Below are 17,898 nucleotides of genomic sequence, written 5' to 3'. Positions count from 1 at the left end.
GAATAGAGCAGACCATCTCAGTAAGAATACATAGGCTTTCTCTCCCAAAGCAAACTACTCCAGGTTTGGTTTGGAGGGGAGTAGCTGAGATTCATTTGTTTTCTCAGGATGAGAAGGAAAGATTTGCCAGCTTAATGTATTTGGAATAGAGGAATTCTCTACATCACCTCTCTGATGTGCACAGAGTAAGGAATACACAGAATAAATAGGATTTCTACATAGTAAAATCCCACCAACAATTCCAGCATAATCCCTGTGTACAGGGGCAGCCAATTTTGAATATTCCAGAAGGAATGGTAAAGCTGACAACTTACTTATCTAAAATAAAATCTGTCCTATCATCACTGTTAGACCAAATAACTTTTTCAACCTGCTGAACATGACTGTGCACTCTATTCTTACTCATATAAACATGTAATATAATCTTCCACATAAAGTCTCATTAAGCTCATTGCCCCAGTAATATGCAGTAGCAGCAAGTTCCATCAGTTAAGAGCACAGAGAACATGATCCCACACTACCCCCATACCCAGCTTTTTAGAGAACTTTTTCCGCATGTTTGGCACCACTGTAAAGAGGGTATTAAGTGCTGAGAGGAAAACCTCCATTATTGATGGGCTGACAGCCCTTTCCAGGTATTTCTGTGGAAAGAAGAAAAGATCAGGTGCATGATATGCAATAAATACTGAAAGCAGCAGCTTTATTCTAACCTCCTGCCTGTGCAGAAAGATAGATTTATAAATCCGAACAGTTATGGAGTTAACGGTTCTTCTACCAAAATGCCTGGCAGCAAGTACACAGGCTTACAGAGCACTTTGAAAGCAACTAACACTTCCCTCTGCCAACTTCATGAGCTGTGCTGCTAACTCTGCAAGACATTACATCAAACAAGAAACTTCTTCCTATTCCAGCTGGCAACCAGTTAGGCCTTAATGCACAGCAACTGACATTACTGCCCATATTGCCCTGGAAGTAACTGCTCTTACAGGCCAGATGGCTACCTCTCCAGTGCTACATATGCTTAAGTGCAGCTGACTTCAGTAACACTTAACACCTGTGCTTCAGCATTTTATTGAGCAGTAGCAAACACAGGTGTTTCAGGTCTCTGCAGAGTCCAGCCCTAAACTGTTTAGAACAGAACGACTCAACTCATTCATGTACAAGGTCACTGGACACTATTCTCACAGTCCATTAATTTTTACCCAAGTTCAATGAACAAGAAACAGCACACTGACTTGCCAAAACTTTGGCAAAAAAACAAAAATCACTTTGCCAAATTGGACATGCACTGCACCCTCCCTTCAGGGAGGAGAACAGCAATGACACTGCAGCTGCCTACCAAGAGACTGATTAAGAAAATACAGAACAAAATATCTCCCAAGTTCCCAACAACTGCAAGAATCCATACATCTGAACCTGTGGCAAAGCACAAGCAAAAGTTACTCAACATTTGGAACCACAACCAGAGTCCCGCTGTTTTGAAAATTCTGCTCAGTGTGTCTTAGTGACAGGTCTGTATGAAACACTAAAGCACATGTGACTCTCCACAGTGGCTTTTAAACCATGTCCCTTGCCTTAGTGAGGCACAATGCTTAGCACTGCCCTTGCTGTGTAGACTAGGCAGGCTTACCAGTATCTTCTGGAAAGAAGCATGAAAATGAAATTGCAGGTGCAAATACTGCTGCTTTCCAGGACACAGGCAAGTTTTGAAAAAGTGGCAGAAGGGGAAAGAACAGTTCAGGTGCTCTTCATTTTCTGCAACATCCAGAGCTGCCATGGATTATATAGCATAGCAGGTAGCTATGGGGACTGCACAGTCTGAAGAAAGACACTGCCATCTACATTTAGGAATTTCTCCACCCTCTGAAACCGTACACTCCCATTTTACATGAACTATATAATGCCACATTTGGCTGTGGAAAGGTGGCAAATGCCACAACTGTTCTTGGTTTATTCTACATGCTCTCTTCCCCAAAAAACACTTGTGCAACCCACTCTTGGTGCCTGAAAGCACCTTTCCAGGTACCCAAGGGATAGACCAAGTTCAAAAGAAACCTTACCGTGACCACAGGGATGCAAAGACTGTCACAAATCCTCAACAGGAATTCCGAAAAGTTGTTCAGTGTGTCCTTGCTCTCAGAGTTGGGAGCAGTGAAAGCATTCTCCTGGGCCATGAAGTCACTCTGGAATTCCACTGCTAACCTACAAACACATAGTACATACCAGAGGAGAGAAGAATCCTCCTCACTCTGTAAAGGAAGTCAGGAGATACTACATTTTCATCACAACTTTCACCATTAAGGACCCCATAAACACCTGATGGGTTAGAAACACAGGAATCTGGCAATCACACCAAAAGACCTCTTGAGTGAAGCTATAGAAGTCAGCAATGTTGCACAACAGTACAAGTTGGGAAAGGAAGACTTAGCTTCTGTGTAGAAAGCATCTGCTGTAGGACGCCCTAGTGTGGCAAGATTAGAGGTTCTCAGCCAGGCCAGAGTGCCTGGAGCACAATAAAGCAAACCTTGTAAAAATCAGCCAGGGAACCATTCAGCTGATCTAAAAACTGTGACAGAACCCAAGTGCCCCCTAACATCACCCCAAGACACTGGGTCAGTGCAGACAGGGACACCTGCTTCTAACCAAATTATCTCAGCCAAGCCAAATGCAAATGATGCAAAGCAAAATAACTATGTTGGCCAGACTTCCCTAACAACAGATCTGGATTCATACACAAACTCAACTACCACCATCTGCTGTGCAGCTAAGGGTGACAGATAGCTCCCATCCAGCAAAACAGGAAAAGTTGGAGCCTATAAACCCTCTTGCAGTAACAGGTCACAGACGAGCAAATCCAAGGCCAGCATCTGGAGCAGATACACATTTGTTAAATGGTTAATCCCCTCTGGCAGTGAGACCACATACCCCAGGGCACAGAAATGTGGTTTCACGCATAGCTTCCAACAATTCCTATCTTCAGTAGTCTGAGCTAATTTTCAAGCAGTTCCTCCAAGGCCAAAGATGTGACATAAACTGAGAGGTCCCAGGCAAATTTCTTGGGAGATACATACAGGTGTCACAAAATGTTCACTATCACAATATATCCCTCCTTCTGTTGTTTTACTGGCAAGTGCCATGCACTGAACTCACGTGTGATATTTCAGTGATGGGGTGGGGTAGAGGAACTCAATTACAAGGACAGAAGGATGGACGGACATGGACACACACACCCACCACCCACCTGCCCACCTCCAACTTGTCCTCACCTGCAAGCATTTCTGAAACTTTCCAGGGTGTTGAGCAAGAGCCAGCCCTGTCTCTGAGGGACTCTGCTGAGATTTCTGTTTGCTGAGTGACTCTGAGACACTGAGAATAGATCATCCTGTTAAAAGGAAAAAGTCTTCAAAATCTTATGTTCACTATTGGAAAAAATAGCTTTCTTCTTCCATACCACCAACATGAGGAACAACAGATTTCACTTCACTCACTTGTTTCACATAACTGTTTTTTAACTATTGTGCTTTCCCCAGGGAAGGCAGGGTTAGAGAGAAGTTCTGCTCTTCCTAGGGAGGACAGAGTTATAGTTACTAGTTCTACACTGCCTTGTCTTTACAGTCTCTATTGCCATGGTTTGGTCTAATCTGAATTTTAAACAGCTCAGCTAATGGAGCTTCAAACTCTTCTGGGAAAACTTCATATTTTTTTAAATTTTTAAATTTTGTTTCTTCCAATTACTCTTCAACAACGCTGAACAGTTCTTGTCTTTGCTTAGCACTGAAATCTTGGAAGTTCTCTACTGTGGCTCAGATTTGTAAGCAGCTATCCATGTACCAGCTCTTGTTCCCACACAGCATCCTACTGAGTTCAGCCAGAAGCCAACTGCAGCGTCACAGTTAATCATTTTCTCAAACTGGGAACCAGTTGGAACTCATAATCTGCCTTTAAGCCTTAACCGGTTGCAGTGGTCTCCTCCAAATACTGCCAAAGGGAGGGCACGGCTACACATTGGTGCCTAGCAGTTCAGAACTAACTCCTCTCCATTTGATGCTGATACCTTAGAATCATTTCCCCTTTTCTCCCTTTAAAGACAGCCTGGATGTCCTTACTGCCTGCCTAACTTCCTTCCTGTGAAACTCCTTATTCTGAATTGGACACTAAGTTCTGTGTGTGTGCAAACTGACCAACATCTGCCTATGGGGCAGAACACAGTTCTGCCATCTCCAAGCAGAGAAAACAGACATCTGGTACCACAGAGCTTGGGCCCGAAGACAGTTCATCAGGCATTTGGAGCTCTGGTACTCCAGCAAGATGCTTTTGCCATTACAGACATACAATCTAAACCTACATGGCTATAAGCCTAGAACAAGAAGGCTCAGCCCTTGTCTTTTCACTAGCCATCTGTAATGGTGGCTCTCCTCAGAACTGTGTTAAGTCCCAGCAGCACATCACACTAGCTACGTATTCCAGGAACAGGAAAGGATTTGCAGTTCAAATTGTGGCTAACAGCTCCCTTGCTGAGGGATCACAGTGCATATAGGATGACTGTCTTGGTCTGAAGGCATAGCAAGAGATGTTCATTGCCAAAAAAATAGATAGACTGATGCAGCCGACAAGGTGGGGGCCTGAAGAAAGGAAAGTTCAAATGACTTTGGAGTACTGGAGACATAAAGAGAGCAGCGTGCTCAAGTGGTGCTCCACAATCTTCCTTTATTTAGAAAGACAACATTCACCAGCATCCATCTTCAGCTACTTCTAAGACGAAGATTGGTACCATCTCAAGGCATGAGGATCAGAAGAAACACCAGAGAGCCCAACAGCCACAGGCTAAAGGGACAGAATATATATACAATATCCACATAGCATGCCAGGAGGATCATCCCTGTCTTGCTTGGTCCTACCAACTAGCAGCAACAACCTTTGACTTACTGCATGCCTCTTGCTACTCTGTGGTGGGGAAAGCTCAGCACATCGCTTCAGCGCTGCCTCCAGCAGCTTCTGCAGCTCTTCATATGGGACAGGAGGGGAGCTCAGGTGGTCCTTCCTGAACAAGGGGAGAGAAAGACAGCATGCACATTCCTCGCTGAGGACATTCCACCTGGCAAGGCAACACCAGCAGAAATAACCGCTCTTCTGACAGTAATATGCCATTGCCACTTCTCTCCAGCACAGCATACTAAGGTCACAGTATCTGAACGGTGCCTTCATTCACATGTGCGCCCAAACACACCCTCGCTGCATTCACTGTCCACTCCTACTAGTCATGAGGCATATGGACAGTCCTATGCTTGTTCTCACCTATCCAGATGGGGTGCAGAGTGACAAAGCCACAGCAGCCACAGTACAAGCCTGGCTGGGATGCCAGGTCCTTGCTGCAGTAACTTGCTGCCTACCACACCTTCATTGCCCTGGCAGCCTTCTGAGGTGGATGGGAAGCTAGCTGTGCTGTACCCACGCCTGTCTCAGCCAGAAGTCCCACTGCAGAGCACACTCACCCACACAGCCCAACATGGTAGCAACATACCTATCTGAAGAAAAGCCTGCAAATACTTTCCTGCCTACCTCAGGAAAGCTGCCACAGCTCTCACAGCCTCCACAACCACCTCAAGCACAGGGCAGTTCACCATCTCCATCAAAACATCAATGGCTTCTATACATACACCTCGGTTTGTGAATAATTTGATTTCCACTGGTTGCCTGTGAAGAAGAAACAGAGTAAGCAAGGAGAATAATGTCAAAGTGACTGTAGCGCCCTCTCCTCATTTCCCCAAATGGACAGTTGAGCCATGTGGTTCCACCCATGGTTTTCAGTATTCAGAGCCAGCTGCTCTCAAGGAGGTAGTCTCAAACTTGAGCAGGTGGAGGGTATGCTACAAAGAGTGAACTTCAGCAGGTCTGGAGCCCTACTATGATGAAAAAAACCCACAGCCTGGATAACTGTGTGACTGTACCACCAAACACTGATGTGAAAAGCACAAGAAAAACAGGCTTTGCAAAATACAGTGATCTCTCTGCCTAGGACTTTACGCTGAGGCCATCTGCTCTGGCATTTGCAGGTTCATCTGGCAATTCATATTTATGAGTAAACAAGCAACCACTACCATCCTAGAACAAGGATGGTGCCACAAGAATAGCTTCTCTCACAGTCCTGTAGCACTTCTAATGCCATATGCTGCCAGAAGGACAGGGACTTTTATGAACTTGGAAAGTAATCAGAAAAATAAACACAATCCAACTGTTTTGACAATTCTTCTTGATAGTGAGCATTTTGCTCATCTGATCACTTTGTGGCTCAACACCTTTGAGCATTCAGCACAAGAGCATGGAAGGATGACAAGCCATTAATCCCATTATTGGACAGAGCTGTGCAAATGGCAGAGTATGCTCATTTGGTTACTGGCAAGTTGGGTACAGTTGGGAAGGCAGGGCAAAGACAGGCAGCCACATGCAGACAAGAGGCACTAACAGCCTGCCAGAGGGCCTCTCTGAAGTAAAGCAAGAAAAGCAGCACAGCATGACAGGGGCCAGACTTGGGACCCAAAAGTACTCCCCCTGTTATTCCGTTTTCACAGACGTGCCTGATTAAAGCAAGCTAGGAGCACATGCTCCCATGCGCAAATGGAAGAAGAAAGTATACTTCAGTAGAAATTACACCAGTAGCTCAGCTTTAGAGTAAAGTGTGAACAAAGGCAGAACCATTCTTTTTAGTCACTCAGTGGGATCAAACTCAGCCTGGCAGTCACCTCACGTTCTGCTGTGAGGAAAAAGCTGTGATGTTGACAAGGCAAGGAAAAGGCCTTTTGGTACCTGGGCACCAGTGGCAGCCTCTGGCCCAAGCCATAAGTGATGTGCTGAACTTCCAAATTATTTCAACTTATACTGTAATTCTATTAATCCTATGTATTTCCTTTCTTTAATTACTGACCTTCTGAATTAAACACATCAGGGGAAAAAAATAAGTCTTCACTGACTCATGCAGGGAGGAAGGGATGGAGGAGTATTGCTGACTCATTCAAGAGGCACAAACCCACTTGCAATATGGTGCACTGTGATGTCTTTGGGATCTGGGAGAAAAGTATGAGAGGCAGCACTCTTGCAGCTTCCTGCAGCCTCTCGTCTTCGGGCCCTGAACTGTGCCTGCCACTCTGGTTGTGCTGGGAGGGACAAGGAGCACTCCAGAGAGTGCTACCCACCATTCCTGACGTACTGCCAAGAGGAACAGTACGGCCTGCTTGAACAACACCTCAGTGTAGGGCTCACTTACAGAAGAGAATGCAGCTGCAAGGAAAAACCAAGAGGAAAAGTTCCAGGATGAGATCCCTTTCCCCACTATGAAACAGTTTTAAATAAAACATTTCTAAGGCAAAGCTCAGAGAAACAGAATGGGTGTGCTAGAAAATGAGAGTAATTGCATAGAGCATTCTCTTTGTTTTACAAGCATAAATGCTGTAATTAGTGTTTCCCACATCCTGGTTTCTCTTTTTGACAGATCCCACACTGCCATCATCCCACTGTTCTAGCACTGCTGCTTTTCCTTCTTTTTACCCTGACATTGCTAGAAAAATTGACTATGACATTTCCAAAATTTAGCTCAAGGGCTCTCTTGGGGGAACAAAGTGGCAAAAACAAGACTGTCACTGGCATGACAGGACAGGAACAAGATCATAGAGGCAAGAACAGGAAGCACAGAAGAAAAACAAGACAGGGTATGTTATTCCTTAGCAGAAAACAAGAGGAAAAAAGTGACAGAATACATTAATATTTCATCCTAGAATTTGTTTTTGCTGTTTGAATTTAGCTCAGATGATGATACAAGACTAGAAGCCACGGAATTTGCATGCTCCGTTTTGTCAGAGGCACACTTCGCAGGAGCTGGCGTGCTCACATATGCCTGGACTTTCCTAGCCTTCCCTCTTGCTTGATCTACAGCTGAAAGGAGATTTCACCTCCCAGACTGACAAGGAAGCAGGAAGAGGCAGATATCCTGGTGGATACATGTGCAAAGAGGACAAGCTGGGACCTTTGGAGACAACCACCAGGCCCATCTTCACAAGAATAAGGGAAATGCATTTGTTCAGCAACATCTTTCAAACACAAGGGCTCTGAGGGTGTAGATATTTGGTCTCAGACAAAAACCTTAAAAAGCAAAAGCACCACAGCCTCCACTCTGGGGCACCAAACTCTGCCTGTGCAAGCCTGATGGTGGTACTCCCTTACCGTTTCAGTATTTCAGTGAAGAGCTGGAGCCCTTGTTTGTGCAACTCCACATTGTTCAGCTGCAGGACATCTTGCAGACTCCTCACCAGAGATTCAATACCTGCACACGTTCAAGAGAAGTCACAGAGAGGGCTTTTAACACTCCAAATTTGAAGATGGAAGCAAAAATAATTTTAAAAAAGAAGGAAGATTTGAACAATTATTCCCTGAGCCACTGACAGAAACAACTGCCCAAAACTGCTGAGTGTTCACTCAACTCCCTGATAATGGGTGCCAACCTCCACTGCTGGAGGTAGGTCCAGAATAAAGGAAAGAATTTAGCCTTTCTTACTAAATCTACTCTTGGCCTATCCACAGAAACACCTAATAGTAACTTAGGCGGTGTTGGTCATGATAACTGGTTATTATAATGAATGCAGGCTTATCAGGAACTCATCAGGATAGTGGCACTGTAAATCCAAGCTATGTTGCACATCACAAACATGTCTGAAAGGTACTCATTTTCAGTCCTTTACCCATCCTGGCTGGAAATTGTGATTGTGTATAAAGTGTTGAAATTCAGCTAGAAGCACAACAAATGCTCACAGCATTACTGCAGTCACTCTGTCAGAAAGGTTGATGACTTACCATAGACTGTGTGACACTTTGAGAAGAAAAGGTGCTCTTCAGTTAGGAGGAGCAGACAGCAATACACCGACCAGATGAGAATTTCACTGTTGCATGAGAGACATTCAAACAGGAATTCTGCAAATGTACACACACACACACACACACAAATAAGGTCACCCTGTTAAGAGGTAGTCTGCTCATAGCATAGCACAGTTGCTCCTAGAACAAAGCAGAGCAGAGGAAGGAGAGGAAACAAGGAAGTGTAACAACAGCCACGTGGAGAATGCTTGCGTTATGAAATAGCAGGCAAGGAGAACGGACTGGATGCTTGGTGGTATGCTAGTCTTCAAAATAAGGTGAGTGGAGAGCAGACTCCCGCAGGCAAGTGTCTTCACAGCAGAAACTCAGCAGGCAGGAGCTAAATTGTGGCTCTAGCCCTTGGCACAAATGAAAAGCCACAAAGCAAGCTTTACTACAGATGCAGTGATCTCTTTTTCCTTGAAATTTTTACATCTCCCCAAAAATTTGTAAAATGAAAGCATTTCTATCTTTTGGGATTACAAAAAAATAATAAACCATCTCCCACAGCTACATTATAAAGCTAAATCCTAGACCAAATTCTGTGCAAACTTACAATATTTAGTGGTACAAGATGGAACCTCAGGCTGTCTAAGCTCATATCCAAGGTCCTGCGAGAAGAAGCTTGACCTCAAGGACTTGTGCAAATTCTTGCTGTGGAAACTCCATTCTGCCTGTTGACAGCTACTTCTATACTTTCAGTTGAAAACTTAACTTTCTTCTATTCCTAAAATCACTTTGGCTATTTTTACTGGTATAAAATGGCCACCACACACATTATGCCATCAGTGGATTTCATGGAGCCAGACTGATTCATAAAACAAACAGCCAGAGAGTGCTTTGATATTGGGAAATTAACAACAAGATGCTACTGCATTTCTTCACCTGGGACATCCGCATGGATAAAAGCAGGAGCATATCTGCTGGGAGAGTGAACCAGCACTGCAGCCACACAGTGAGAACTTGCTGCCTGTAACATCTCATCTCTGGTCAACAGAAGCTGTTGGGAAACAAAAGCCAAAATGAGAGAGGAAGTCAACTACGCAGATATGAGTAAGAAACAGTTTCTTCTACATTTTAAATTTTAAAACATAAATTAAGATCTCTCTTTTCACATGTATTTCATGGATTAAACTTGCTAAGGCAAGATACAATACTTGACCAAATACACTAAAAAAAAAAATAATGCAAAATGAGAACTACAGCAGAGAAGATTAGGAGTAAGAATAGCTCTGCCCACATGTTTAGTCATGTTGGACATACAAGTGCTGTATCAGACAGACCTCAAGTGTGAGTGAGTAAAATCAGCTGAGGCCAGGAGTAAAATTTCCCCCTTTCAGGATGCAGGAATGAACAATGAGGTGATCTATGCCCATGTCCCCATTTCCCACTGCAGCCTCTATTGCTGGTGTTGGCAACTGCACACTGAAGTGCCTCAAATAAAGATTCAATACTGGCCAGCAAATTCTTTATGTCTACCAACAATTCACTACTACTTCAGCAATCACCTTTTTGAGAACAAGTGGCAGTGGATTTTCCCTTTCTAAAAAGTCAGGGTTCTCAGACTCCTCTCCTGTCTTTGAATCATTCATAAGAATGGATACAAAATGGTCACATTTCAGCAGCTCCTTTAGCAAACCTGCAGAAGGGAGAGCAAGAATGAGCACCATACTGGGCATAGCAAGGATTATATTAACACAGGAGTATTTACAGCCTAAGACTTGTTGCCAACTTCTTCCCCTTTCCTGCATTCCTAACAAAGGTCCTCACCTCCAGTTTAAGGAGTTTCCTCTCACTGTGTCCCCAGATACCGCCATGAGCCCCATGTCCTGCAGCCCCTTGTTGCTGATGTTTTTTTGCTGGGTCAGATCTGCTCGCTGCCCCTTCTCGGAGACTGGCATGTGCTTTGGTACACGATATCAGGAGCACTCTATTCACAATGTATTCTGTGCTCCAGCATCTACCCCTAAACTGTTTCTTGGGAGAGCTCTTGACTTGCATTTTTCTCCAAGCTACAATCAGTGAACCAACAATAACTAGACATTTTCCCTGGAATACTTCCTAGAGAACTAGCATTTACCTTCCCCTTCTACTTTCACAGGCTCTTACTGAAACAGCTGTATTTAGCTAAAGGACATACACACACAAAAGTCCTCAGTACTCAGTACAAAAGTATAGTACACAGCTACAGGTATTGATGCAAATCATCAGTACATGTCCGTACAAATTCACTAGGGGTATTGTCTGAGCTATAGATTTCTACTTTCAAAGGAATCATCGATCATTTCTAGTAGCTGAGTAGATGATCTGAGGAGCAATCTGGTTCCTGCTTACCTCCTACAAGAAAAAAGAATTCCCTGGGTGGTTTACAAACAAGCAATGTCAGAAAGGCTGAAATTGTGCTCCCCAGCAACAGTTGATATGTGCAGTTGGAAGCATAAATGCAAGGAAATGCCACTTCCACCTTAGCTTTTTAACCTAAATAACATGATGCCCCATGTCTGAAGACCATATTTGTTAGACCCCATCCCACTGCTCTACAAAACCCACCTGTGCACAGTGTTTGCATTCAGACACTTTGAGGAATGGTCTGTTCCTAGGATAAAACATTAAATTGAGGCAGGCCAGGCCACAGTGCAAGTTCTGAAGACACTCTGAAGATTAGTCAGTGCTAGGTAAATGTGGGGCTCAGGGGACAGTGGAGGGCTGGGGGAGCTCAGCAGCAGGTCTGGGCCATGTGATTGCTATGGAGTAACAGAAAGATTGACTGCTTCAGACAAGCAGCAAAAAGCTCTTCTAGGGAACAGTCCACATTAGAGTGCCTAAACCAGCCAAGGGTTTCTTCCTCATTCTAAGCCTTCCCATGCACCTTGCAGCTTCTCTCAGCAATGCCTTACCCAAACAATTAACCTGCAGCTCCTTTGTCTGTGCATGCCCCAAGGTATTCAAGAAGAGACCACACAGCCTTTCTTGGAAGTGTGCTGAGAGCCGTTCTATGCCAACAGGAGAGGAGTACAACTTGCCATACAAGTAGCAGACAGCAGCCTTTATAGCCTCATTTGGGTATGTCAAGCCCATCAGCAGATGATCCACTAAATTACCTAGTATGAGGAACAGAAACAGCAAACATTCTCACTAATGAACTGATTTTTAAAAAGTACCAACCAATTTCCCTTGAAAATCTGCAAAAGCCCACTGGACAAACTGGTGCATGCAGATTAATGAACGCCACAATTACGTGATGTGGTCACCACCATCTGTCCCTCTGAGCAGAGGGGTACAGTAACAAATTGCTAGAGGAGCTTGCTGTTCGCCATATGAAGATCCATCATCCCAGCTACTTCTACAAACAGCTAAGCTTTCTCACCAGACCCCTAGGGGCTGGACCAAGCAAAGCAGTAACTAAATGCATGTTGCCTGTGAGGGAGACCCACAAACTCTGCTTCACAGAGGCTTGTTTTGCCAGGCTGGCTAAATGCACAATGACAAGCCTCCTATGAAGGTATTGACCTGCAACTCAGGAGGCCTGAATGCCACTCTGACTTGTGGACAGGCTTCTTGTGTGACCTTCATGAATTCACATGGGGACGAGGGAGTGCATGCATCATATGTGTATTAGAGCTGTGAATGCTACCCTTCAGTGAGGCATGACACATTACTCACTGTGCTCTACCAGCAGTATATCAGCAAAGCGCGGGATGGCATCTGCCAGCTTGCCCAAGAGAGTGAATGTGGGCAGGCTGCCTCTCATGGTAGTGGCTTTGCACAGCTGTAGAGGAGACAGAGAAAGAAAACGTTCCACTGGTAAGAACACAGTCCAAAGGCAGAAAGGCACCCAAACCAGCAAGCTCTCAGTGATGCATAATCATCTGGAATAGGATCTTTTCCTAAACTGGGTCCTCTTCACCACTTAGGATAAACCACAGGAAAACCCTGAACACACCACTAGGTCTCTAAAATGTCTTTTAATTAATACAAGAAATCTTTTGCTTGTTGTTCCTTTTCCTCCCTCTCCCCTCCAGCTCTTACATGAGCAGATAAACCAGCTGAATTTCTCCCCACTTTCACAACTTCCCAATCTTTCATACCCCATGGTACCATCACAAACTTAGGAATGAAGACAGCAAGAGCCCACAGCACAGGTTGGGAAAGTTCCTCATATCACTGAAACAGTAAGGTAGGAAAAGAAGAATCTGAGGAAGCCACACAGCTTCACAAGAGCATCTTGAAGCCATATGGTTGCAAGGCATCGTGGGAACAGGAAAACTCCAGGGTAGACACCAACACTGTCAAAATCACAGCAGGGCAGCTGGCACTAGGACATCCCACTGCAGCAGAGGCTGCATCCCAGCACAGTAGCTGCAGTCTTGCAGAGCTACTCATTCCCATCTCCTCAGCCTCTGAAGGATTGAAAGGAAGGGCAGGTAATTTATCTTCACTGACCTCTTTTTGGCTTTCATCCAAAATGCAGCATAAGTACTGTTCTGACTTCAGCTCCACTACAAGCCGCACCAGAACTAGGCAGGAGAAACAGGATCAGTAATTCACACACTAGAGCATTCACAATCCATCTTCCACAGGGCTTTAGCAGACGAGTGAGCAAAGAGCTTAGAAATTAAACAAGCGCAGAGGTGCTGAGAGAGCAGGCTAATATCGGCATTCCCAGCACTATTACTTCTGATAGCCCAGCCCAAGTTCTCTGCAACAACATTACCTGTTCTAGCTGCCCTACAAACCATGCATGGAAACTAACTGCAAGAGACAAACTGAGCATCAGGACACCGAGTAAACATAAGGAACCAGGAAGGGAAGGAAGCAAAGCCCTACCTTAAAAGCATAAAAAATTCTGGTAATTTCATAGAGCAGGCTTCCTACAGTATGAAAATTGGCCTTTAAAAACACAGCTTTCCAGAAAAGATATGAGAACTGAAACGGCTGAGTATCCTTAGATGCAGCCTGAGAGCTCCTCCTCCAGCTGCTACTGTCCCCGAGTTAAGAGTGCAGTCGATCAGCCATTGCTCCCCACTGCAGTTATCCCATACACCTTGCCAGAAAGCAAGGCCCCAAGTCACCTTTGTGGTACTGTTCACCTCCATGAATAACCAGCTGTTATTCCTGGTTCACTGCAACTTTAAGAACTTTGTCCGCTCTGTCCCAGTAGGAGGAATCAAATAACTGTGTTTACCAGACACTGGCTGCACATCACCTGGGGTTTTCCTGACAAAATCACAAGGGAGTTGCCTGATGCTGGCAGGCTGCCTCTGCCTCCACCCATGTACCAGTGGACCAGTTTCAGGAAGCAAAGCTCCTCTTCTGGTATATTTAGAACCTGGGCACCTGAATGTTCAGCAGGTAAGTTTTGACAGTAGCCCCCTTACTGTGACACTTGTGCAGAGCATTGTTCCACAGGATTTAGTAAGGCTGTCTTGGATGTATCTTGGTGTCATGGCATGACTCATTTGAAAAACACACTCCTTTGATTTGTATTCTAGGAAAGCATCATAAAAAGAAATACCAGAGACTTCTGGGTTCACCATCTCTTGCTATATCCAGGGCAATACTGGAGGTTTACCTAATAGGAGACCTACTTTAGCTAAAGAGCCACACATCTCAGCAGAGGCATGTCTTGAGACAGGTGATTTATAGATGGTTTAATGGCCCTTTCTTGCCTTGAACTCTCAGAATCTCTAAAAACTTTCAAGAGTTGGTAACACTAATTTAAAATTCCTCTGAGAGCATCCATCTCTCAACAGACTGGTAACATGACAGAAAGACTTCTCACCTTTTCAACACCATTTCAAGCAAGTGCCTGAAAAGTGACACCCCTCTGGAAGGAGTTGGTCACATCCCCTTTCATTTTTCATGGCTGGACAGGAAGAAATCATTGCATTCCTAACATCACTAGACTCAGCAGAGATGCCCAAGGTTAACTGGACTGCAGAGATTCCTTAGTCAGCCATGCAGACGCTTCCTTCATATTTCAAATTAAGGACTGTTCAAAAAGCAGCACCTGCAGCCTGTACAGCTAAATCCCAAATAATCACTGTCCCAAGGAGAAAGTAGTAGATTCCAAAGCTCACTGAAGCTTACAGGAAAATTTCCATTTACTTTGAGCCTTTGGTCAGGTCCACAGATGCCAAAGATCAGGCATTGTTTACCACTGTTACCCACCTGACACTAAATTCATGGCACACACAGAATCTGTGAAAGAAATGCTAAATATTTAAATCTGCATGCACTCCCCTGCCCCCACATATTGGAATAGTCTGCTCATCACTGTTGCCTTGATAAAAAATAGATGTTCTTCCCAATTCAAGCTGTGTAGAAGCTGAGCATCTCGCTATCGTTATCAGACAAGACAGAGCCTTGTCACAAACTGTCAGTAATTGAGACATGGCATGTGCCTCTCACCTTCCACGAATAGGTCCAGGGCACTGCTGTCTTCCACAGTGTGCAACAGCCCTAAAAGGTAAACCACAATCAGTCATGGAACTCATTCCTGCTTGTGATCATCAGTGCCTTCTTATAAAAAGAGCTACAGGGTTTTCTTCAGAACTGCTTTGTTTTCCCTGCTTCACACAACGCCAGCCTGACTTTGTCAGAGGGAGGTGGATACTCTCAGGGAGGATCACAAAAGGCGTCTCCATAAGCAGGACACAGGGATATGAAGGTATAGATACTTTATAGTTGAAGTCAATGGCTCCACCTATGTAAGTAAATATGTAACTGCTGCCATCATCACATCTCACTGCATATATCCGATATTAGACAGCTGAAACAACACCCCAGAATGACAGAAGTTAGAGCCCAGCTGTGAGCTGTCCTTTCTGTCTTCTATTCATACCAACTACCATGAACAGTATTCTCCCTCCCCAGTACTGAAAATCCCTAGACCAAATTTGAACACTAGGTTTAAAGCATATGGAAACTATTCCAATGTCAAATTGAACCTGAAGGCATCACTTCACAAGCCACTTGTACAACGAAAGCGTAAGATTGGGTATATCAAGAGTCTCACTCTACTACACCACACCAGATGAGAAACTCTACCTCCCAGCTCCTTCCAACTTCAGGTACCTACATCATCAGGCATCTGGCTCAGACCCCGACTTCTGACACACTAAACCACTTGTTTCAACATATCCAATCAAACTACCTCCCCTCCAGAGACTCCATGACCTCTCAGAAATTTGACCAACCAAAGCAACATTATGACATTGCAGCTGAATAAATTACTTATTTCCGGTGCTTCATCTGCCCAATCCTCAGTAATTTCCTTACACTTTGGAAAAGATGTGCATACAGCATTAGCGAATGTTGCAATATTAGGTGCATGAAATTCAGGATTACCTGAAATTCACCACCTCCTAGTACGTAACACTCCACACTGCACCTCTGTTCTCTTAACCTTCTTTTTTCTGCCTGTGCCTATCCTGATATTCTCTCTCCAAAAACAAATATATCTTCATGAATTAACACTTCCTCCACAGCATTACTCAAACCTTCCGGGGTCCTTCTTACACTCTTGCACCAAATGATCCTTGATTCATTCAAGCTATATCCAAAATGTACACGTCATGGTTTGTAGCCCCAGGTTTAGACTAGGATTCCAGTTTCACACAGTGTAGGACCACACTGGTCATAAGCACCACTCCCTCCACATCTGTATAGGATTACGTGCACAGACAGCATTCAGTAAAAATTGAGAGCAATGGAGAAAACTAAACCTGGGCAAAGTTCTGTTTCCAGCAAAGCTGCTTCCAAAATGCTGGGAAATCAACTGGGAAAACACCATTTCAACTATTTGGTGCGTCAAAGCAGGGGAAGTGGCTTGTAAGTCACTTTCCCCCAAAGAACAAGAATTATCTGCCATGTGCAAATGAGATCACGGAATTAAAGGAATCCAGTGTACTTGCTCTCTAAAGGCACTTGCACTCACACCCTCCATCTTTTTCTGCTTTACTGTTCCTTCATTTAGGCCATGATTTCTTCTCCATGAAGATTTTAGACATTTCAAAGACCTTGCCTACAACATTGCTATGCAAACAAAAACTAGTAAGAGATGTTCAAGATCACAGAGACTGTTACTGGAAAGGCACTTTCTGCCATCCCACTGAACACTATTCCTCTGTGAGGCTGACCCACCAGGAAGCAGCAGGTATACAATCCTATGGCTACAAGGATTTCTAGAAACGTAAAGTGATGGTGTGTAAAAACGGCTACGTAGACTTGTATTTTGCACGTTTCATATTAAACCCTGCAACGCCCTTTTAAGCTCACGCTTTCATTTCTGTATGAATCTTCATATAACACTACAGTTCAGCAAGCTGAGATAGCACTGAAGCACGAGCCTAGAATGGAGGGCATTCAGGGAGGAGTCATAGACCAGGCGCTCCCCGTTCTCCAGAAAGGCTTTACAGATACATCGAGATACCCTGGGAAATTGCAGGAGCTTTACGAACACACCAATCCTGCTCCTTGGGAAATAAGGAAATTAATTAAACTAATCTAAATCAAATGACAGGCAGTTTTCCACAGGGAATAATCACACAGCTAACACAGAATGGTGGAAGTATGGCACAGGGCACCTCAATGTTTGGGGGGTTTTTTTGGGTTTTTTTTTACTTCAAATGCGGAGAAACTTTGCACGTACACATCTGTCCAAAAAAAAAAAAAAAAAAAAAAAAAGGTGACTGCCCTCTCCCCGGCGCTGCACAGGGCCACAGCAAAGCTCTTACCAAGGAGAGTCCCTATCAAGTGACGGCAGAGCCTCTCGTCCGGCGCCAGCAGCTGGACGACGGGCAGCGCCTGCCGGGCCAGGGCGTCGCGGAGACGGCACAGCGCGTGCTTCCTGCGCACCAGCTGCCGAGCGGAGACAACGAACCGCCGTCAGGCGGCGGCCCAGCCACCCCGCCGCCCCGGGGGACACGGCGCCACCGGGCCCCACAGCGAGAGGGGACACCCGCCCGCTCCCCAGGCCCACGTCCAGCGTGGGAG

The 17,898-nt window shown here is 44.8% G+C and overlaps 1 protein-coding gene across 1 annotated transcript in view; it reads right to left on the bottom strand.

Annotated features, from left to right (window-relative positions):
* Nucleotides 1–17,898, bottom strand: part of MEI1 (meiotic double-stranded break formation protein 1) — a 39,242-nt gene that overhangs the window by 20,624 nt on the left and 720 nt on the right. The window contains exons 2-15 of the mRNA XM_055712579.1: nt 17,640–17,763; nt 15,313–15,363; nt 13,345–13,418; nt 12,565–12,670; nt 11,799–12,002; nt 10,410–10,540; nt 9,787–9,901; nt 8,842–8,958; nt 8,215–8,314; nt 5,560–5,694; nt 4,927–5,041; nt 3,267–3,382; nt 2,061–2,202; nt 530–641 (exon numbers count right to left, since the gene is read on the bottom strand). Coding sequence (XP_055568554.1) covers nt 530–641; nt 2,061–2,202; nt 3,267–3,382; nt 4,927–5,041; nt 5,560–5,694; nt 8,215–8,314; nt 8,842–8,958; nt 9,787–9,901; nt 10,410–10,540; nt 11,799–12,002; nt 12,565–12,670; nt 13,345–13,418; nt 15,313–15,363; nt 17,640–17,763 — 1,642 coding nt within the window. The remainder of the gene's footprint in view (nt 1–529; nt 642–2,060; nt 2,203–3,266; nt 3,383–4,926; nt 5,042–5,559; nt 5,695–8,214; nt 8,315–8,841; nt 8,959–9,786; nt 9,902–10,409; nt 10,541–11,798; nt 12,003–12,564; nt 12,671–13,344; nt 13,419–15,312; nt 15,364–17,639; nt 17,764–17,898) is intronic.

Source organism: Falco cherrug, chromosome 5 (genome assembly GCF_023634085.1).
Source record: "Falco cherrug isolate bFalChe1 chromosome 5, bFalChe1.pri, whole genome shotgun sequence".
Lineage (NCBI taxonomy): Eukaryota > Metazoa > Chordata > Aves > Falconiformes > Falconidae > Falco > Falco cherrug.
Note: the sequence above shows the minus strand (reverse complement) of the source record. Positions and strands in the feature narration are given on the sequence as shown.